Genomic DNA, 23509 nt, shown 5'->3' on the forward strand with positions numbered 1-23509 from the left:
TCTGCCTTAAAACCACAATCTGCTAAAGTCATCAGAGGAAAGGTGTGGAAGAAGACCCACCTCATCGTCCAAATACCTCAGTCCATCTTACCGTTGTACTTCTGAAACCACGTAGCTCAACTCCTGCCACAAATATGTCGACTTGACCGATGTATTTTCTCCCTGATCTAACTCTCATGTTTGCTCATGTAACTCTGCATGACATGAAACTGGTTTTGGGGTTAAGTGTGTGTGAGAGAGCATAAGTGTGCGCGTGGATGATTGAAAAGCTAAATCGGCTCAAATTCCATGTTTCCTTGTTTTATAAATTCTGCTTCCTTGCACAAATGCTGTTGTTTTTGTGGGGTTTCTACGACTGAGCTTGTATTTCCACACGCAGATACGCGACACCTTTATAGAACTGACGGGTACAGGAGGATCATTCTGGATAACTAGACTGCTTTAGCTGATGGTGTCTTTCCTGGACTGAAGAAAAACACATCTTCCTCTCTGAGTTTAGACAGACTGTCAAGCTGTCACTGGATGTCTGCTGCAACTGCCTGCTTGGCTGCAGGGAGACCGGCCTTGGTGAGGGAAGCCTGAGGGCCGACGGCCCTTAGCGGTTAAAAAAAGAGAAGCTAATGATTTCTTTATTCTTGGATTTGCGAACCTTTCAAATATTTTGTTTGCTTGTAGTACCTATTTCAGTCTCAAAAGCAGGAATCAAACCATGCAGAGGGGTAACACTATACGGCTGGTTTAGTTAAAGATTGTTTTGTCTGGAAGACTAAAATACACACGCTAATGAAGCAACCATATGGTTTAATACTGTATTATTGCAATGAATGAAGGAAAAGCCTCACAATGAAACATGATGGAAAAGTTTTTTCTTCTGCAGCAAAGATGGATGGAGCTAAATACTCATTAATCTTGGAGGAAAAACCTAAAACCGGGGTTCCCGTTCCTGTAGAGCTGCTCACAGATGCTGTCCACTCATCTTGGCTGAGCTTTCGAAGTTTTGGGGGGAAAAAATGGACGACAGCTGCTTGCACAAAGTGTCATACTGTGACACAAATGTAGGAGATAATACATCTAATTTGGGCTAAAATAATAGCCTAAGTCAATTTTACCAAAAGTGATTTTTTTTTTTTTGCTAACTCCCTTTTGACAAAAAATGACATAGGCCATTATTTTAGAAAGGTGAAAATGCAACACAGTGGAGTTTGGTGTTTTGTCTTGATTTTTTTTTTATTATTTTTATTTCTTTTAAAGGGTGTGAAAACTTTTGCAACTAATTGAACAGCCAACTGATTTACCCTTTGGCTCCATACTCATCAAATAAAAATGATCTGGTATGTCTGTTCCCTTTTCAACAAACTGTTGAGATTGGAAGGTGAAGCACTGCTTGTTTTTGACCTTTAACCTGGAACCGAAGAGGCACGACTCCCACCAACATTTAACTCAAAACTCCTCATCTTGGTTCGTAATTAGGCTTCCTATTAGTCAGTGTACTTTTTAGCGCACGGTCTAATTCTGTCTGCTACCTTTTCTTCCAGATCACTTTTTTTTTTTTGTTTTGTTTTGCAAGTTCAAAGGCATGATGTAATTTGGGGATTCATAGTCCATTAAAGCTAAAAGTGGAGCTTAGTCATCAACTTCCGTCTCCTTCTCCAGTAAACTAATGACATTTAATGTTAATGGGAGCATATGGTGGCTCGTGCAGGCCTCCCAGACGCCTGTGCAGGCCCCTTGTGACGCTGATCAAACACCCTCAGCTCCTTTGAACGTGTGTGTGTGTGCGTGTGACTTTACTCTCCTGCAAGCGACACAAAGAGTGCATGTGTAGCACTTCCATTAAATATCTATCTAATGACAGACGGCGCATGCAGTGTATGATTGTGTGTTTGTGCGTGTGTGTTGGCCCAAAGCTCCACCACCCGTGAGTTTCAGCTTATTTCTCCCGGTGGGTTTCCACCAGCAAAAGGTTGAATCTGATTTGCAGTAGGCCTGTGCAGGTCTGACTGGGACCTGGTGCCCTGCACACGCTCAACGCTCGTGTGAGTCCAACGATACTTGTGAATGTGTGTGTGTGTGTGTGTGCGTGTGTGTGTGTTTTCTCCCCAATATCCTGTTTGTGGAGTGAAGAAAATCTGTTTTCATAGGCAAATGGGAAGGAAAAGGAGGAAGGAAAGCGGGGGGTAAAGAAAAGGAAAAGGGGGAAAAAAAGCTAAACAAATTCTTCATTTCAGCCTAAATTGGGTTAAAGTGGGACTCACACAGCTTAAGTAATGCTGAGAGAAGAATGACTCCAAATTAGGTGGAAAATAACGTAGTAAAGCTGATTTTTACAGATCTGCTTTATTTGGATACTTTTTATTGTGAGCCTACAACTCGTGGACACAAATAGCTGGGAAAAATGACCCACTTCTTAGTTAGTTTTATAAATCGGGTGTAACCTTTTTACATATTTGTGAAGGTGAAGATGTGTGTGGCATATAAAGCAGGGAGTTTGCTGCATGCAGCCTTTTCTGCACACAGACGCATGTCAGGCAGACAGAACATGCAGATATTGTGTGGTTCTACTTTCTCTCCTTCTTGAGTCCTGTGAATCCCTAAAGCATGGATGCGGGAGCAGCTCATGGCAAACATCCCCCGTGCCCCCTTCTGATGACTTCAGCAGATAGAAAGTGGGAGAACATGGACATGAAACGTGGAGGTGAGGAAGATGAAACTGTTAAAAGAACGTGAGCTAAAGAAGGAAGTTTGATTAGAAGGAGAGGGATTGAATTGTTGAACTTTTACCAGGATACTCGTTGCCGTCCAGGTCCTGGCCTCCTCTCAGAGTGAAGCCGTACCCTGGCAGACCGCCGCCGGGCGTCCTGGAGGCTCGCAGCTCCTGGCTCAGGGTCAGGCCTCGTGCAGACGCGTCTCTATTACCATTAAAGATCAACACTCTGCCTCCGCGGTCCTCGCCTCCGAACGGACAGCCCACTGCCACGTCTGAGGGGTGACACACACACACACACACACACACACACACACACACACACGCATGCATGTTTTTGACATCAACGGCTGTTAAAAGCTCCTCCGAGACAAGAAGCGAAGAAAAAAAAACATTCAGGTTGGAGGAAAAGGGAAAGAAGAAAACAAAAAAAAGCTTGACCTTTCAAACTTTGGAATGGCTACTTAGTTACTTCACCAAATGTTTATTTGCTTTGCATGTTATTAAATTCTTTGCTCTGACCTTTCGTATCTGACCAGAGGCTGAGTTGGTATCTTCTTATGAGCGTAATTGATAGGTGGAAGTAGAAAAATGTTTTTCAAAATTATTACAAACAAAAATCTGAATAGTATAGCCCCAATTATTTTCATATTCCTTAAAACAATTCAGTGCAACCAGATTCCTTCTGAAGTCACCCATTATACTTACACCTAATATTACTTACAGGGTCCACCTGGGTGTAATTTAATCTCTTTGTAAATACAGCTGTCCGGTCAAGATCTTAGAGGGTTGTTGTTGAACAAAAAGGAAATGTAGCTCTAGTGGAGATGGAGAAATCCTCAGCTCAGGCAGCAGAACCCGTTGACAGAACTATTCGTGCCCTCCACAAAGACGGCCTTGTAGAGATTTGTGAAAAAGAAAGTTGGTGTTGAGGGATAGTCAGAAGAAGGTGCCGTTTTCAAGTTTGCTACAAACCACGGCAGAGACACCAGCAAGAAGGTGGGAAAAGATGCTCTGATCAAAACTGAACTTTACGACCTCTACGCAAACCCTGTGCATGACAGAAAACGGCATTTTGCCCTGAAGATGCTGTCCCCACAGAAAAACGTGCAGGAAATCGTTCTGTACGGTTCGTTTTCTGTGGGATCAAAGTTTGCATCGCAACAAGACGTCTGCATTAAAGACACAGCCGGGTTTAGATTAAGCATTTGTGCCTTGAAATGGCTCAGTCAAAGTTAAGACCTTCACCCAGTCTCTTAAAACGAAAGTACAGAAGACCCTGTCCGTGTAACCTTACTGAGCTTGAACCATTTTGGAAAAGATAATGAGCAGAAATGTCTCTAGACGTGCAAAGCTGGTAGGGACCCCGGATATTAAAAAGAAACAAGTCTCAGCCAGTCTGTTAAATTTCTTTGCCACAGCTGTAACAGTTGATTTCAGTATTCAACATAAACTTCGGGGAAAGTCTGTGATATTTGTACACAGAGAAATGTTTGATATCCAAAAGGTTATAAATTGACATGGCTTTAAAATGCAGCTTTCTCAACTTTAAACACATTCAGCAAGATTACCTCTAATGGATTCTTAAGAGGCTTCCCAAAAAAATTTGAGGGATGGCTTTAGAAAGAAATTCAAATTCAATAATTAAATGTTCATCTCGAACGCCGAGTTCTAAGTCATTGTCAGTAGCGACTCTCTGGAGCCATAAACACAATCCATTTCCCTTTGTGAAGCAGTGCCAAGCCTTTATTTCATGTTCTCAGCTCTTAGTTTCTGTGTGTCTTAGTCTTTCTCTTCCTCTCAACAGAGAGACTGCAATCCAGCGTGGTGATTTATTAACGCATCTTCACCTTCAAAAACCACAGCTTCGCTTTCACGGCATGCCTCGGGTCAGGCTGAGCTGTGAAGCAACCGCCAGTCAAAATGTTCTGCGCTTGGCTCAATCTGAGCTCACTATAAGCTGTGAGCTGCAGGATTCAGCCTCCCGTTCCCCCCTTGGAATCGTTAAAAAGCAATAGTGACCCCTTGCCATGGAAAGCCAAGCGTGCTATGTGGCACAAAGCCGACACATGTTCTACAGATGATGTTGCTTCAGTTCACGTTCCGATTCCAGTGATCTGCATACTTTTGCCTTTCCATAGCACAGGCACAGACTGATCTTATTTTCTTGTCTAGAGAGTGCTGCTGCTGAAATGGATGGGCGTTTTATCTAACAAATGCTGGAATTTACATTCTTGAAATGTTTATAATATGTCTGTCTTGAAGATATGATGATCTTTCTGTCTTTGGTTGAAGATTTCAGTGGGTTATTTTTGATTTTTGAGCTCAGGAGTATGTTTTATTTGCCTCACACTTTATCACTTTGTTTTATTTACCCATCATAGATTTGTCTGTACTGGCTAGGCGGAGGTTTTCCTACCTGCTTTGACAACAATTAAGTTAAAGTACTCACAGTCTTCTGTAAGAAAATATAATTACAACGCTGTCAAAATGATCGCAAAATGACCAGGCATTTGCTGTCACTGCTCCTAATTGATGGAACGACTTCCACATTAGATCTGCTCTTAGTCTTGAACACTTCAAATCACTCATTTTTTAATTCTTTGGCATTTATATACAGCCTGACATTGTAATCTTTTTGTCTTGTCTGTTTTGATTCTAGCTCTAGTTAGTTTGTTTCAATTTTCATGTGTTTTTAATCCATGTTTTTTTTTTTTTTAAAGAAACTTTTTTACATGAGATTCAATAACTTTCTGTCCAGAATTTAAAAAATACAACAAAAAAACAAACTAGATATATGCACGGTCATGAACTCTACGTCTAAGAACGTGGGCAATAAAATGTTTTACAGGCTATAAATTAAAGTGCTGGTACAAAATGGATGTATAAGTCAGAGAAATTTACCTGGAGTCACATATTCAACTTGCACTAAGACATCCTTTAATCAGCTCTAAATCTCTAACTTTACTAGCCAATGACAAAAACAATGCAGGAATAGCCAACGCTTCAGATAAAGCAGGTTTGATTTGAATATAAACTTGAGCCCACAGTATAGTAGGCCTGCATATTGAAGAAAGATAAATTCTTCAGCTAACCTGGACTTAAAAGTCAAAGTAAAGATGATAGTCTGTTCTTTAAAGTATTTACATCACTGTTATATTACTGTGATGTTATCTAAAACACGGAAAATGAAATAATGTCCAAGTGCTGATTGTTGAAAAAAAAAAAAAAAAAAAAGCACCTGTTTCAGATAAAAATCCATTTTTTTTAGAATACAATCAGATTTTGGGATATATTCCTTAACTTGTTAGTGTCCATTCCTTTGCACTGTCCTAAATTTTAATACCCATCAGTACTGTAACTGTCCAAAATCCCTCTAGACATCCTGTTTGTCTCTGGACCCCCTCTCTCGTAGCCTAAACAACTGGTTCCACATGAAGCAGATTGTGGGGTAGAGAGAGGATAAATGCAACCATGTGTGTATGCAAGTGTATAAATGAACCTATGTGTGTTCATGTGTTCTGAGTCTGCATGTCTACGTGAGCCATTGTGTACATAATTGAATAGCTGTACAAAAATAATAAGCTCCTTTAAAAAAAAAAAAAAAAGTCTTCAAATAATGTGAAAGTCACTCATTGGTATTGCTCAACAGCGTCCCACACAATGCAGACAATCCAGCAGAACACCCACTGCGATCACTGAAACCAAAACTATAGGAGACTCTTACTCACAGTCTGAAACAGGCTGATATACTGTACCCGATGGTGACAGGAAAAGCTGGTGTTGTCGGATGAAAATTATAAACAAGCGGAGCCACATGGCAAATTACATTAGCTAAATTGTAAGGGCTTACCAGCTGACACTTGAGGTGGGGGGAAATATTGCTAAATATGACAGAGAACGGGTATGGTTCTGTTTTCGAGAAGAATTTTGGGGTTGCTGTGGGAGATCTGTGTCATTTCACAAAGAATGTCTGCGATCCTGGTCAAATCAGAGGGCAGGTTTTAACGGTGCCTCGCAAAAGAACACGTGACCCTGTGAACTCTCGGCACATTTTGTCTTATTACGATCATAAGATCCAGTGTGTTTTACTGTGATCTTGTGTGATAGACCAACATAAAGTGGGGGGAAAAAACTACATAGTTGTCTCAAATGTTTTACAAATAAATTCAGAAAAGGTTTAAATGTTTTATAGAGCCACCTTTAGCAGCATTCAAAGCACCAAGTCTTTTGGACTATGTCTGTGTTATTATGTTTCTGGTCTTTATTTCCAGAACAGCTTAAGGTCAGTCAGATTGGATGAAGTTAGTGAACTGCAATTTTACTTCAATCTTGCTAGATATGATCTGTTGGATTTAGGTCTAGACTTTGATTAGGCCATTGTAACATATGAATATGCTATGCTCTACACCGTGCCACTTCAGCTGCTTAGTATTAAACGTCCAATTATGGACGCAAACTCCTGCCACAGTCTCAAGTATTTTGACTGTAAATGGTAAAATTTAATTTATACATGTATTTTCTAGTCACATACTCACAAACGAGCACATATTCATACCGGAAGCTAGAATCAAATTCACAACTAATAGATTTTCTCCCAGTATTGCCTTTTATTTAATTACATCCATCATCTGTGACCAGCTTCCCCATCCCTTGCTTAAGAAAAGCATCCCTTTCAGCATGTTGCTGCTACTTCTGTGTCTCAAAGTAGGAAGAATAGTTCATTTTCCTCCACACATGGCACTTAATATGTATTTCAAAGAGTTAAATGTTGGTTTTATCTGACTGGAGAACATTTTGCCACATGTTTCTCTCTTTCAACAATGGCCATCGTTTTGGCCAGATAAATAGTTTACTTGCTAAGTAAGTCTTTCACCTGAGCTGCAGATCTCTTAAGTTGTGCCATTCTTTATCTCTTTGAGCTGAACAGTCTCTGTGAGATTTCCAAAGCTTTATTCCNGNCTTCTCTGCTGTGTCCCTTGGTCTTCATGATGCTGTTTGTTCACTAATGTTCTCTAACAAACCTCTGATGCCGTTACAGAACATCTGAATTTATACAGAATTTAAATTGCGGACTGATAAAATCCAGACAAACCCTGATGAAATTGTACGGTGGTACAATACTTTTTCGAAAAAGCACTGTACACGAACACAGTAGTTTAACAGTGGCAAGAAAAAACAAAAACATTTCAGAAATCCTAAATCACCAATCTGCTAGGTTGACTCCATAATCCTGAACTATAAAATCCTGCACATATCTGAACTGTTTGCCAGAAATCCTCATGGTGTCCCAGACTGACAGGCAGCAGATGTGATTTATGTTTGTAGTAAGGAAAAGTGTCAGTATTGATCCCTTGGTTATTGATCTGCTGGTTAATGGGATTTAAAGGGACGGTATGCACTTTAACACATGCTGCCCATGGGTAAATTAAAAATAAACCAGTAGGACTGATGTCATACAAGGACCAAATGCACCTCCCTTCATTCATCTTTAATGGCACAATCCACAGGTCTTAGTGTTTGGGCTCCAGGCTTTGTGCGTGTCAGTCATTGTCTAATTAACGTGAGAATAAAACAAACACTTCCAAGAGGAATGAACTCTGGGCTGCAGCACAAAAAAAAAAAAAAATCCCAGATGATTCTATCTCAGGCCACATCTGGTGAGGTAAAAATAGCCCCCAATACACACAACATATGTGCCTTCAACGCAGTCGTCACACGATGAAGCAAGGTTCGCACACGCAGAACCTTTCATCGCCGCACTTCCTGATTGGCTGAAAGGATTTAAGGAGCCTGACAGGATTTCCTCAGTCAGAGAACTAACAGGCAGACAGTCACAAGATCACAGAAAAATAACCTGGTGCTCGTTATGAAGACCGCCGCAAAACGTAAACCGTACATACAGATGTGTAGCAGCAGCACATGAAAAATATTCATAGGATTCCTTTTTTTTTAAATTTCTCTTATTTTTTTCATCATCAGAAAGCATATCTTCAGCATACCGTTATATCCATCCTGGTTGACATCCCCCAGCGGTGCTATGGCGGTCCCAAAACGTCCAAAAGTGTAGGTACCACTGAGAACAATGGGTTCAGAGAACCTGAGTGGAGCCAGCTGCAGGTACAGATACACCCTTCCCACCTCTCTGGGTTTGCTCTCCATCTCCCTCTCCATGTAGAGGGGAGCTCCAACCAGGATATCGTCCGTGCTAGGTGGACATACAACAAAGGCTTTCAAGAACAGAGGCAAGGACGGCAGTGAAATTACCTTTGTTTCAAATGACAAAGGGAATTCTCTGCTTACTCGTCGCCGTTCAAGTCAGTGACGGCCACCGAGTAGCCAAAATAGGAGGCCATCTGAAAGACGGACAAGGAAACAAATATTTAGTTTTTAACCAAAAACCTATAAAAATTCAATTTTAGGACAAGGGTATCAGGTTCTTGGGTCTGGGGATGTGATGATGGTGATCCCACCTGTTCTCCTGTGAAGTTCTGGATGAAGGTGAGATTAGTGGAGTTGATCATTGCTACCTGAAACAAGCAGACATAACGGTGAGAATCTGTGATGCTTGCATGGGATCAGATATTGCTGCAAAGCGAATGACTTGATGCAACCAGCTGCCCACTGTGAGAAAGACGAGGAGTTGCTGCAGAGTCAATAACTGCAACTTTTTATGAATTGTCATTATAAAAATTTATTTGACTGCATTGTATTATATCTATGCTGGGATGTATGTGATTGAATTTGAATGTGTGTGTATAATGTTTTGGATTTATACTAGAGCTGCACAGTATTAGGAAAATGTATCATTTCAATACCACAACTGACCATTTTGATGACAATGTTTATAATTAACACATAGGTTTTTTTTTCTTCTGTACCATAACATAATGTCTCCTCCAAACTTTGTGAGTTTCAGTATCTTTAGTCACTAAAACCATAAAGTGTAAAAACAAGCACAGCTTGAGGCTGTCCAAATAGGAATATAAGACTCACCATTCAAACAGGATGTTGCGGTTGTGACATTGCTAACACTGATGAAGACTGCCATCGTATTTATTGTGCAGCTCTAATTGACCTGTCGTATATTTCTGTTTATGAACTGGACCAGCTTTTCTTGTAAAATGGTCAGCAAGAGATATCTGCAGTGAACTGATGTTATATAAAAAAAAATGACTTGACTCATAAAAACACCAGACTTTAGCATCGTTGCCCCTCAGGATCAAACATTCAAACCACATGACAGACATTAATTCAAGAAAAGTAATAAAAGGTTCTATAAAACTGAAAGTTTCTTCTCCCTGCTCCCCCTCCCTTTGTGCATTACCCCCCTCCTTGCCCCCATGTCTCTCTACTACCCCCATCCTAACCACAGTTTCAGGGAAAGACAGAAAGGGGAGGCTAAGAATTCCTTCATAAGAACTAAAATAACAACCACATGGAGACAGCCAGAGGCTACGCACACACACAGACACACGCACACATGTGTGTGTGTGTGCAGGAGGATGCATGTTAACTCAATCACTGATCTCCCAGAAATGAACTAAAGCAGTGCAGACTTACGGAAATTTACGGACAGATGATCGTGCGTAAACACAAACACCGGATCAATAGCTAGAAAATTAACTTCCCTTTGGTCTCAATTGTTGGATTGGTCACAGAGGAAACCTGATCGGGCCCGACAGCCGTTCCAGAGCCAGCAAGCCTCTAACGCGGCTTACCTGCTCACACACAGCCGCCTCTGCTGTGTGTGAGCACAGGGAGAAATGTTTGTACTGGGCAGATTGTTCTGGCATTCTGTTTGCGGTGAGGCCTGTGGTTGCACTGCAGGTCAAGGGGTTGTGAGTGTGTGTGTGTAGAACAGGGTTAGGAGGGTTAGGTGGGGTCAGTGGCCTCTAAATAAAGCGGAAGCTCTATGTCATTAAGGAGGATTGACACAGTCGGCCCTGGGGAAACGTTCCCATAAGAAAACACATATTGTAAGCTGAAGATGCACAAACAGAGCCATTTAACACATAGCAACACTCAGAGCTACATTCATTTGGACAAACATCATTTCGGGGAAATATATTGATATTAAAATAGATATGACAACAGTGTTTTTATTCAAATGTCCAAACTGTCAGCATTTTGTGCCGACCTCTTGAGTGCCAAATGCAGTCAATTTTTAAGAAGCCCCTTCTTATCATTGAACAAGTAATTTATTTCAATAATTCAGTTTAAAAAGCCCAAAAGATTCATTTGAGAGACAGTCAATTATTTTAAGCTTTTATATTTGTAACTTTGGGAATATTATTAAAACCCAAAATTCAGTTTCTTACTAAAAAAAGAATGTTACAATGTCACAGAGACCAATAATAAAAGTATTGTTTGGAAATTAAAAGTTCTCCATTTATGGTTATGTTATTGTCTAGAGAGAAATAGTGAGGAAAGTTGTCCGTCAGACAATTGCTGATGCCCTCTACAAGAAGGTTAACTACAAGCCTTTGGCAGAGTCTTGTGTCCAAGCATAGTAATGGAAAGTTGAGTGGAAGGAAAATGTGCTAATGCAGGTTGAAAGGACTGTCACAGTCCGTTCAAAAGACTTCAGGAGAAGCTCAAAGCATGGACTACAGCTGGAGTCAGACCTACAAGGGCCACCACACATAGATGTACCCAGGTCATGTGCCACAACTGGTGATAGGCCCCTCCTGGACAAGAAATAGCGGGAAAGTTTTACCTGAACGATGGAGAAAATGACTGTACTGTTGCTCCTCCTTTCTGGAGGAGGGCTTCTGCTGAAAGTAAAGTTTGCGTTTCATTTGGAAATCAAGATCCCCTAAGCGTCGGTGGAATTTTGGTGAAGCACAGAATCCAAGCTGTTTGAGGTCCACGGATAACATGGGAGTCATGTCACCTGCTGGTGTTGGTCCATTGGGTTTTTAAGTTCAAAGCCAACACAGCTAACAATGGCGATACCGATTTCAGTTCCCAGCAGGACTTGGCACACTGCTCAAGGTACCAACAGAAGAGTGATGGTATCACTGTGCCTGACTGGTCAGCAAGCTGGCCTGAACTAAACCGTCACAGACAATCTATAGGGTATTTTCCAGAAAGATGAGAAACACCATCACCAGAAGTATAGATGAACTGAAGGCTGCCATTAAAACAACTGGGGCGTCTTTAAGATCATTCAGCTGAACCAATGGATGATCTCATCCACGCTCTGCTCCGTCGATGCAGAAAGTCATGAAGAGAAGCAGCCTTGACCTAGACTGCAGGGACAAACTCTCCAGTAGGCATTTGTGTATTAAAGTCATTTTTTCATTAGTTTTATGTAATAGTGGAATGTTCTAAGATACCGAATTTCGTTATCCGTGAGCCATAAATATCAAAATGAGCAGACATAAAACATTTAAATATATCACTGTGTGTAATAAATCTATAAATACAAGTTCTGATTTGAATTGTTTTGTTCTCTTTAGATGAATCGACATTATTGCTATGGAGACCACGAATGTACCACACATGAAATATAATAGCAGACCAAACATTGCATTGAAGTTATTATTTGTCATTGCAATATTACACACTGGACATTATTTATGTATTATATACTGTGCCCTCTGCAATAGGGATATAAAATGAAAATAGACGAATTAAACTGCATTCTAATGATTACTAATGAGAATATATTTGATTTTTTTTCCTCTCCTCTCAGATTAGAGGCAGGGTAAAAAGCACAAAGGGAAATAACACAAAGCCAACAGGCAGCCTTTGCTGTCCCAAAAGGACAATGACTTATGACAAAATGTCAGAAGAATCCAGTAATAAAACAAACATAAAATTAGCTTCATGAGTAACAAGTCCCCTAAAGCAGGTAGAGAAAACTGAAAATAGCTGCATGATTTTTAACATTTGCTTATATTTTATTTAATTAAAAAAAGACATATTTGGGGCTACAATATGAATAAATAAATAAATTAAAACTCAATAGCATGAATACAATTTCAAACAAATGAATGCCTGCGATTATGAAACTGTATGATATTTATGTGGGTTCTGAATAACTACTAATGCACAAGATCAATACGTTTGAGTGTTTTAGTTTGGTGTCAAAATGACAGTTTGACATCTGTGAACTGTGAACAATCTGATCTAAATAACATTTTACTAACTGAATTATTGGGCACAAAGCATTCTGCTGTCCATACTCACATATCCAAAGTTTTGTGCTCCTCTTGGGACTCCAGTGATAAGCTCTAGGAGAATAAAGACGTATTTAAATTTGTGTGAAAACGGTGCACAGATAATGAAAACATCCCGATAAAACGTCATCTGGGAGGCCGCCGCCCTCCCATCGACCCCGCAGCCAAACCCCACCGACTGGGCACTCAGACTCTTCCCTAACGGTGATTGATGAGTGCAGCGCTCTGAACTTGTGAGGATGATCAGAGGGTCCCACCCAGAGAGAGCAGATAGAGCCCCGACTTCCTGCCTCGTGGGTCTGAACCCAGCAGACTCGACCGCCAGACTAATTCCCCGCTCCATCTTTGCTCTGAACTCCCAGTTACAACCAGTTCTCCAGTCTGACGGTGGTTTAAGGAACACGACCACAAGGGGCTTTGTACCACAACACAGCGCATCAGTGAGCATGTGTTGCCTCTTTAGACTGACTTTAAGACTCCGTGACATGTGTTGTGCTTGAGGGTGTTCAGAGGCTCTGCAGGGTTGGTATGAGGGCATGCAAATGCGGAGCTGTCCCACCGAGTTTCCACTGAATGCTGATTGGTAAAGATGGCTGAGAAAATGGGGAGTAGCTCTCTTGAAATTTTTTAACAGACTGTGTGGTGATGCTCTTTGAAGAGAAAGCTATAAATTGTGTGGAAAAATATCACGATTGTGGTGTTCTGTCTGATTTGTCTTCAGTAAGAAAAAAAAGAGCTGCTTTGGTGCTGAAATTCCTTGTGCTTTTTATTTGGACTGCAGAAAAAAAACAATGAAATGAACTTTAGAACTTTAAGTTGAAACCGAAATGGTTGAAAGAAGAAAAGCGAAACAGCTTGCACATTCCTACGTACAGAGCTTTGAAAAAATATTTATAGCCCAGGAACTTTCTCACATTTTGTCACTTTACAACCACAATGCACAATGACTTCAATGCACAGAAAAAATAAAAAATAAACTCATTATGCACAGGAAGAACTATGCAGTTTTCAAAGGTTTTGCAAATGGAAGACTGAAATATATCACATTTGTATTCACTCCTCTCCACTCTGAAACCCTGAAATAAAATCCTGTCTAATCAGCCTACATAAAAGTCTTATTAATCTGAATATAATTATAGCTGTTCTGTGAATGTCCTTATGGCTTTGCTAGTGAAGAAACAGCACCAACAAACACACCACCAGACAGGTTGCTGATGAAGTTGCAGTGCAGGCTTAATGCAGGTTTAAGTGATGAAACAAAATCCCAAAATCTAAATATCCCACAGAAACAATGCTCTGCCAATCATCTAAAATATAAACAGCAAAATACAACTGCAAACCTACTGTCCATTTAAACCTGACAGCTTTAAAGGTAATTCTGAAGAAGCAGCAGAGATCTATAACTCAGGTGAAACACAGAGCCCATCACCCTGAACAGACCATCCCTACTGTAAAATGTGAAATTGCCAGAATCATGCTGAGAAATTGCTTTACTTCAGCAGGGGGGAGGGGAAGCTGGTCAGAGATGGTAGGAGGAAGGACTGAGCAGAACACTGACAAAAAACAAACCTGTGACAGGCCTTCGACCACAAAAACCTTTTAGAAGCTGTAATTTCCAGATGTACGAAACTAGTAGACACGTACCCCCAAAAGACTAATTGCAGGGAATGGTTGCTTCTACATTGTATTTACTCAGGAGGGCAAAGTACAAACGTACCTCCCACTTTTTTTGTTTGTAAAAAAATATTTTCACCATCTGTCTCTCTTCTTCCACTTCACAGTTGCCTACTTCATGGAAAAAACCTAAATAAATAGCACTTCAATTTGTGGTTGCAGAGTGACAGCGTAAAAAAAAGCTTGAAGGAATCCGAACACTTTTGCAAGGCTCTGCAAAGCCTTTTTTCATTTTAGATTGCTAAGAAGTTCAAACTCAGAATCAGATCTCAATAAAAAAAAAAAATATATATATATATATATATATATATATATATATATATATATATATATTCTTTGTTGTTTAAGCTGTAAGATACTAAACATCTACCTTAAATATTGGTGCATCTGTGTAACACTTTATCAACATACACATTTTAGGTTTAAAAAAACAGTTTGCTCTCCTAGAAACTACTTCACACATCCATACCAACATAAAATCCATGTTTGTGTACCAGCTGGAGCCAAACAAACACAGGAAATCGTGTAACTTCTGTGGAATAATGTCTCGGTAAGATTGGAGCCAGATAATGTTTGCTTTTAAGCCAACACTTCCAAACAATAGATTTCCCAGACTGAAACTCATACCTAAAAAACCACGTGTCTCTTCCTGGTGGACTCCTCTGATTGTGCCTTTAAGCACAGAAACGAGACCTCTCTTTTTTGTTGTTTTTGTGCGTGCCTGCATCTCTTTGCATCCCATATTTCATCACCTCCAGACGAAAGCCAGGATCAGCTCTTGACCTGAAAAGGTTTGTGAAGTCTGTCAGCAATCATCTTAATCAGTCAGAACGGTGGACAGGAAATCCCTTTATCAGGGGTTCCTAAAGCCTTGTCCCTCCTAGGTCATGACCCAGATGGTTTGAGATGACCGCTTGTTACTGCTTCTGAGCCAAGATAGCATCGTCCACTCCTTATCCATCACTGTATTAAACATTTTATTGTGTCAAATCTTCTCTCACTCATCTCTTCAATTAATGGCACTTCTGGTTGATTTTTTTTTTTAAATCAACAAACTGTGACATTTACTTGTAGCCATGTTGTGAAACTTTCTTTTGCAAATAGACTCTTCTCTTTTAACATTTCATTAAATTGAAGCCTACAGAGAGAGAAGGATCTTTCCATTTTTGCACAATCACTCTAGAACATCATGAGTGCTGGCTCATTGCATATATTCTACTCCATTTAGCTCATCCCACATGTTTTCTCCAGGATTTAGGTCCAGGTCTTGGAAGAAGGTTGATTTATCCTGTCGAAGAAGACGCTGAAGACTGATTTTTTTTTTGTTTATCCATAGATTTTACCTGACATTTCAAAACATTTACAATGCCATGAACTCAAACTAAGGGCTCAAAAGTGGTCCACGTTTCATTTGCTCTATTTAATAGAATGAGGCACTTTTCCACTTTATTTTAAGACAAACACACCAGGAGTGTTAGTTATCCAGTTCTCAGCCCAAGTCCAGTATGGCAGAGGAACTTAACACACCCGCACATGGATTATGTTTGTGATGGTAGGACAGAAAAAGCTTTTTACTGCCATGCATGTAGAACAATCCATTGACAGATATATAGAGTCTGTCTGCTGTGATGCTGACTGAGATGTCCCAATGCCATCAATGATCTTTGGAGATGGTTGCCCTTTCTTTGATTTCCATACATTGTGGCAAGATAAAAATAGATTTTTAGCCGGCGGAAAGGAGAAACTGTCCACTGTGTTATGTTTAAAAATCATTGATTACTAATAATTCCTAGAAATCCTGATCAGGTTTTCTCTGCAGTTGGTTATTAGTCTGCTCACCTTGTTCTGAGTCTCCTGTAAACTCTCCCACTGCCACAGAGTAACCTGAAGAGATACACAATGTTGGAGTTAATCTTAAGAAAAATAATGGTTTTGGTATATGATGTTGTTAATTCTTGATAATTAGGCCGGTTATCATTAAGCTTATGCTTCATGCACGAGTGCGTTCCTGAGGGTTACCGAGGTAACTGTCGTCATTTGTGTCTTCAGCAGCTCCGGTTTGTTTCTCTCCTGGAACTCGTCTCAGGACCGCCTTTAAAGAGTAGCCATTCAGTATCTCTGCTATCCCCGCTGTCATCACCTGACCTGCACTCACACACACACACATAAACACACACAAGCTTGTTGGAGAAAAAAAAAAAACAAACAAACAGAAAGAAGAGAGTCCTTGAGACATCTGCTCATGGACAGCGCTTTTAACCACATGGGAGCTTAGTAGGGGAGCACCGCTGCTAAAGTTTGGCTTGGTTGCCCGCTCCATGTGAACCATTCCCAGAGTAAAAGTAACACATTCTTGGTAAAGAAAGAGCAGAAAAAAAATATCCCAATGTGTTTCTGGGGAAAAAAAAAAAAAAAAAAATCACAAATCCTCCACTTCTCTCTGCAGAGAGGATTATAAATGATAGGTGCGTACTCAACCAACACCCTTCTTCTGCTGTTCAACAAGAGGTTAAACAAACAAATGATTTTATCTGTGGTCGTCCTCCACCTTCCATAAATCCTCCTTTATGTGTGAGTGAACTGTCGGGAAGGAAAATGTGCCCTCTTAACTCTCCCCCCCCCCTCTCCTCCCGTTCCTCTCCCACCGTGCTTTGAGTTTATCTCTCAAGCTAACACGTCCAGTCAATATTAAACCTCCCTCAGATTAATGAGACAAACTGTTAACACAGATGCATGAGTCACTGCTGCTGATTTGAGACGTTCTTCACACCTGGCGATAACAAGGTTGTATGTTAAGTCTTATTTTATGATGAATCAAGCCGAAGGCTAAAGATAATCAGTGTATATTAGAGGCCATAAAAATCCGGGCTGAGTGCTTTTATAAACATTTGTAGGAAGTGTTTTAACAGGAGGCAGCCTGCCTCGCTACGCTGCAGACAGAGAGGGAACCATCCATTAAGCTTTTTATGTTGCGTGTGTAATGCGGGTCTTGCATGTCGGACCATTCATTATTTAACATCTGGCAGCAGCGACAGCATTACTACGACAGCGCATGTCAGAAGTTTACATATACTCGCCATCTGCAAAAATACTTTATTGATTTGGGTGATTTTGATAATGCATTTGGATATTTTATTTATCAGGAAGGACATAAACACAAACATACTTACACCTTTCACAATATACCTGCTTTTTAAAGGATCGATACTAGAGCATGTAGTCTGAATTAACCAAATCATATCAGCTTAGTTTAATGGTAAAGCTACAAAAGGGGGTTTGATCATTTTCACAATGATCAATTGAAAACTACTACTAAATTCATAAGTAGTAGTTTATACTTCTGTTTAAATCTATGTACCAAAATAACAACACAGGCTTTTGATGTCATGATTACAGTTGAATTAAGCAGAACAAATAACGTTTCTGTTTGCTGTGATTCCCTAAAACAGTGATGGTTTTACTCATACCATGATGTGATACTTTTTGGTAAATTTCTCCAAACAATATATTAATTTCTTATTATTATGCTGCAGTTTTGAGCTACGAGGCAAAAAATGACACACATAAGATTGTAAAGAGCTTATAAGCAGCATGTAGTCAAGTTTTTATATTCCAATTCAACGTTGTTTGTACTAACACCCGTCCAATACCAGAAAGAGAGAGAACGTACTGGGACCTGCTGCTGTTTTAGAATGTTGTGTAAAATATCCAGTTCATTTAATAAAAGAGAAAAATTTTTTTATTAATATTAATCTAATAGAGAAAAAATGCCCAAATTTGGTATCAGTGAGTGAGTTTTAACAACACTGTAAATCAAGCTAGAAAACTATAAGTCTGGTACATCTCCAGCTCAAAATAATCAGCAGTAAGTTTTGGGATTTGATAACAAAGAACACAGAAAGGAGTGTGTGTGAGTGATCAATAACAGTCTCCATGTTCCTAAGAAACAGGTGCACATCTTTTCTATTTCTGGCTGCCACACACATTCCTAAACACCTTCAAGCACCTGGAGCTGGAGGAGTACAGACACACTCCAACGGCTTCTCTGTCACACTCCAGCTACACCTATTAAGACACTTTATCCCTCCGCTTTAGTCAACCATGCATGTCTTTTTTCTCCTCTGTCTTACCATCTGAACACTCCCTAACTTCTCATCTTTCTCTGTGAAGAACCATGGTATCTGTCACAACTACAGTAAAGCTCGTTTCTAGCTTACTCTCTCTCCTCACTGTGTGCACTCTCCTATTTTATTCCCCTTTCTCTGAGGCTTTCCCTAACCACCCTGTGTTATATCTCTGAGCAGAGGGGCAGCTCCTCCACACTCCATTTCACCCCCGATCAGCTCATTACAGCACCTAAACACCCACTTCCTGTTCGACCGCAGCCAGGGAGAGGCATTAAGCAAAGGAGCAAGGGAGGAAAAAGCGGGGAAAAAAGGCGGCAGAGAGAGAAACTATCTCAAACCTTTTAAAGAAAAGATTCAGCAAGTGCATCAGTGTGCATATTTGGGCTTCACTGCTAGATCTCATACCGATCATTCTCTATCATTTCAACACTGCTGATTTAGTTACCTTGCCAGTAAAAGCTTCCAGGTCCTCCTAGTACAAGCCTTCCCTCCTGCAATGATAAAAAAAAACTGTCAGTTTGCCATAATTGATGAAGTAATCTGCACATCTTTGTGCAAACAGAAGAGTTACACTGTTTGGCTTTGTCATGGAGGCTATAGGTGTGTGTGTAGGTGTGTGTGTGTGTATGTGTGTGCCACACATGTTTTTGGCTGTCATGCCTGTTGACATCCTGCAGAGAATGACAGCTTCCTGTACAGGAGGGTAGAGTTGGACCATGAGGCAGAGGCCAAGGTTCACACTGATTTTACAGTGAAAGAATGTGGGCATGTTAAGAGGCAGTGGGTCACTTTGGGAGGCGGGGCTTCTCCAGGGAAGAGAGCCTCCTCAACATCTATAAATCTCTGAAGGTCTTCGATTTGATAATCCAGGACATCGTACCGATGAAAACTTGTGATGCACCCTGCAGGTTTTTACCTTAGTGAAATCCACACTGAAACCAGCCTGGCAGAATCCCTGTCCCTCTGGGTCTGGATCATCTGAAAGTAACAGAAAACACATGCAAAATGTATAGAAGACTGTTTTTCACTAAAGATTTTTATTTATTTATTTTTTTAGTTGGATTTGATTGCTTTGTATGAACAGCAAATCTAAAGCATACCCAGATTTTGGCAACAAGGTGAAGAACCAACTAAATATCCCTTCGTCTGGTTGCAGATGGTCAACTCATTTTTAACATAATACCTGGAAAATGTGTTGATGTCCAGCACCTTTTATTTTTTTTTACCACTAAGTACAATTTCGTGTAACTGGAGTCACCTAATCAGAAAGTGAAGTTCAATAAATGCCATTCACGAGGATCAAAGAATACTAGCCAAGTCACACCATCACCACTGTGGCGCACGGTGGTGGCAGTATCATGCTGTAGGGAAGACAGTCAGAGATATTAGGGAATTGGATAAATACAGAGATAAATAAAGGGATATTCTGGAAGAAGACGGGTTAGAAGCTGAAATAATGTCAGTCTGTAGCTGAGAAAGGATAGTCGACAAGTTCTGGTAGCTGAACAGAAAGTTTCTTCAGAGTATTGACTCAAGAGGTTAAATACACAGAACGCCAGGATTTGATTTTCATTTATTAAACATTTTGAAAAAAAAAATGCACCTTTCACAATTTTGTTACATTGTGGCGGCTTTGCAAAACATCCCAACAAAAATGTGGAAAGTTCACTGGATATGATGATTTTTTAAAGGGATTTCACATCTTACCAGCTATTACAGCATAATTTACCGAAACCACTGCTACAATTTTTACCGCTGGTTCTAAATCTTCTGTGAAGTGAGCAAGTACTCACATAAAAACGTGAAACAAAATCAGTGTAATTGGTAAATCTGCTGGACGTGCTTGGCTTGAATTTTTAGACTGTTTTAGTGTAACACAGGATGACTCATCCCAACAATAAGAGAAACTTGAATCTCACATTGAAAAAAAAAAAAAACTAATCATCTTTTTGTCTGTTCTAAATGATATAATCTAACTGCACATAAACACACCAAACTTACCGTGTGCATCATAAATTTGTCTTCATTTCCCTGGCAGCCTGAGGTGAAACTTAATGATGCGTGACTATACAAGAGCATTTACAGAGTAAACAATAAGTCAGTTACAGCAGAGGTCTGAGCGGCCGCCAAAATATGTTAATATGAAGGGGGAAAAAAAAACAGCTGATGGCAGAAAACGCTGCCTCCAGCACACAATACAGACTCAAGTTGCCCGGTCCTCAAAGCTCCTCAAAATATTCCCCTATGGGAACTGCTGAGTTTACGGTGCAATTACTCATGTCTTGATTAGTCAGCGCAGACATAAATAACGTAAACTGAAATATTTAACACCGAGCCAGTTACCAAAGAGAGGACGTGTGTATAAAAAGCGTGAGCATGATGGAGGGCACACCAAGGGCGAGATTTTATCTGCTGTTTACTTCGTACCACCTGTTTGCCGTCACTTCTTCAGATCATGACATCTTGGCAGTGTGCCGTATTTACTTACAGACTTTAGAAACTCGCATGGAGACGGTGAAAGAGACAGAAAAGGGTTGGATGCATGAAAAGAAGACGTGTAGGTAAGAGGTGAGGGGGTGCGAGGGGTGCCATAAATCTAACGTACAGTTGTGATGACAGAGGGAAGAGGGCTGAGGAGAGAGAGACTGATTAGCTGATGAAGAGATTATTTTTTAGGTTTCCGTGGGGGCTTATGAAAGATCGGGCGAGGTGATTTGTTATGAGGAAAGAAGAGACAGAAATTGCCCTCTTGTTTCTGTCTAGTCATGCTGATTTGTTTCCTTTTCAAGTATCTCACATGTACCTCATTAAACTTTGAAAAGAATAAATACAATGTCTTAGCGATGATCTCATGAGAGAAAAATAATCACCAGTGTGATCACTGGCTGGGTACAGGCATTAGGTTCTGCTCAGGTTTCAAAGTGGACGGCTAGAAATTACTACCATGCAGTTCCTGTGTCTTAAAATGTCAGAGAAGGAAAAGTTCTGGGACTCCCTGTTAATTATTATTATTTTTTTTTATATCAAATGTTTTGCAAACACTAAAAACATATTTAAAAGCCTGCATGTATAAGGATTTTTGCTTGATTTTATAACAACAAATACACAGCTATTTAAAACAATTATATCTCAAACAAAGAACTAACACCTTGAATCTTAAGAAGACCCAGCCATAACTTTTTATCAGTTTACATTGTTCTAAAAAAGCAGTTGGCAAGATACAAGTAGTATGACTGTACATCTGCCAATTGCAAGATCTACCTAACCAACCAGCTAATATCAGTGTCCACAGTTATATAAATGTTCCCACCAAGCAGAGCAGTTCTCTCCATCAGTAAACGTTGCTCCTGGACTTGAAATATCACTTTTGCTGTCCAGGGATTTCTTTCTTCACTCCTCCCTCCTATTTTAAAGCATGTGCAAAATGACTGCAGACTATCTCGTCTTGAAGCAGGGTCTTCCAACAGGACAATTATCTCAAATCTGGGTAAAGAAGGAACATCGGGCAGGATTAAGCTTCTAGAAAAGTCCTGCTCACCTGCTGGAAATTTGTAGACTGTGCCTAAATCTCAGTACCGTCTACGTCAACCAGCCTATTCAAATGAACTCTGTCATTTCCAATTTGACGAGTGGTCAAATATTCACCCAGAATTCTGCCAGGACATTGCTGATGGCCACGGGAAACCCGTCGCTGCCAAATATCAGTGGGAGATTATGTGTACACATTTAACCTGCAATAAATCATAAGCTTCTGCACAATTCTATGTTTTTATTCAGTGGAGTTATTTCTGGTCTAATTCTTCACCACTTTTGAAACCATGGTTGAAATGTGTCTCTTTCAGTCATAAAATAATAATTCTGATGTCCGCTGCAAAACAAGCGCAGCAAAACACAACGTCATCAATTTCTGTGGCGGTTCGCTTTTTAAAAACCAAGGTTGAGTATAATCTAAACACCTAAAAGCGCAACATGCAGATGAAGGCTTTTGCAGGTGAAACTGCAGATTTACTTACTGGTTCTGCAGGGCGAATACTCTGCATAAGCGCTGAAGTTCTGGACAGCAACATAGCAGGTTCCCACAGGGTCCTTCTCCCCGTCTCTCTTTACCGTCCGCCAGTGGTAGAGAGGTGCACAGGCCTGCAAAGAGTAAATCTCTGAGTTTCGTTTTATCAACACCTCCAAACTTTAAGAGTTACGTCGACATTGTGTCTACTCACCACCACTTTTCCTTTGTGCGTCCTGACTGATGCTCCAAACCACTGGTGGGACTTGAACTCTAGAGGCTCTCTGGTGCCGTTTACTTTAATCATTCTGTTATCTGGTAGAAGAAGAGGTAGATGGACAGATGGGAGGATGGAAAAAGGCATAAACACAAAAAACAGCAACAAAACGGAGATTTCAAAGTGCTTGCTGTAAAAGCTGACGTAGACCATGGTAATGTGGTCTGTGATCATTTGTCCTTAATGAGCAAGTGTAAACAGGCCTATAACACACACACACACAGCAAAACACCATTTGCCCCCCTGAGACTAACACTTGACAGGATATGGTGGCTTTGTTTTTTCTCTTAAGCTCTCTCATAAACAAGTAACACTCAAGAAACTTGACTCAGATTGAGACAAGATCACAAGGAGGACAGCTTAGATTCCACGCTGGAAATCTCTATAAAATGTCCTATTTGGTGTATGAGTTTTAGTTGATGAAGATATTTTCCAACACTTTTTTAAAAGACCAGCTGGGTCTCATCAGACCCACGCAGACCCCTCCTCATTAAGAACTCTGCTCTAGCACATGTGCACGGACACACACACACACAC

General features: G+C 40.3%; 1 protein-coding gene across 1 annotated transcript in view; it reads right to left on the reverse strand.

Moving 5' to 3' along the window:
* itga8 (integrin, alpha 8) overlaps window positions 1-23509 on the reverse strand; it is a 53969-nt gene that overhangs the window by 24011 nt on the left and 6449 nt on the right. The window contains exons 3-13 of the mRNA XM_015022441.1: window positions 22910-23010; window positions 22706-22829; window positions 19609-19670; window positions 19138-19183; window positions 16585-16710; window positions 16405-16449; window positions 12902-12945; window positions 9178-9234; window positions 9008-9060; window positions 8707-8912; window positions 2782-2979 (exon numbers count right to left, since the gene is read on the reverse strand). Coding sequence (XP_014877927.1) covers window positions 2782-2979; window positions 8707-8912; window positions 9008-9060; window positions 9178-9234; window positions 12902-12945; window positions 16405-16449; window positions 16585-16710; window positions 19138-19183; window positions 19609-19670; window positions 22706-22829; window positions 22910-23010 — 1062 coding nt within the window. The remainder of the gene's footprint in view (window positions 1-2781; window positions 2980-8706; window positions 8913-9007; window positions 9061-9177; window positions 9235-12901; window positions 12946-16404; window positions 16450-16584; window positions 16711-19137; window positions 19184-19608; window positions 19671-22705; window positions 22830-22909; window positions 23011-23509) is intronic.

Source organism: Poecilia latipinna, unplaced genomic scaffold, assembly GCF_001443285.1.
Source record: "Poecilia latipinna isolate Pla-1442-1.1 unplaced genomic scaffold, P_latipinna-1.0 Scaffold86, whole genome shotgun sequence".
Lineage (NCBI taxonomy): Eukaryota > Metazoa > Chordata > Actinopteri > Cyprinodontiformes > Poeciliidae > Poecilia > Poecilia latipinna.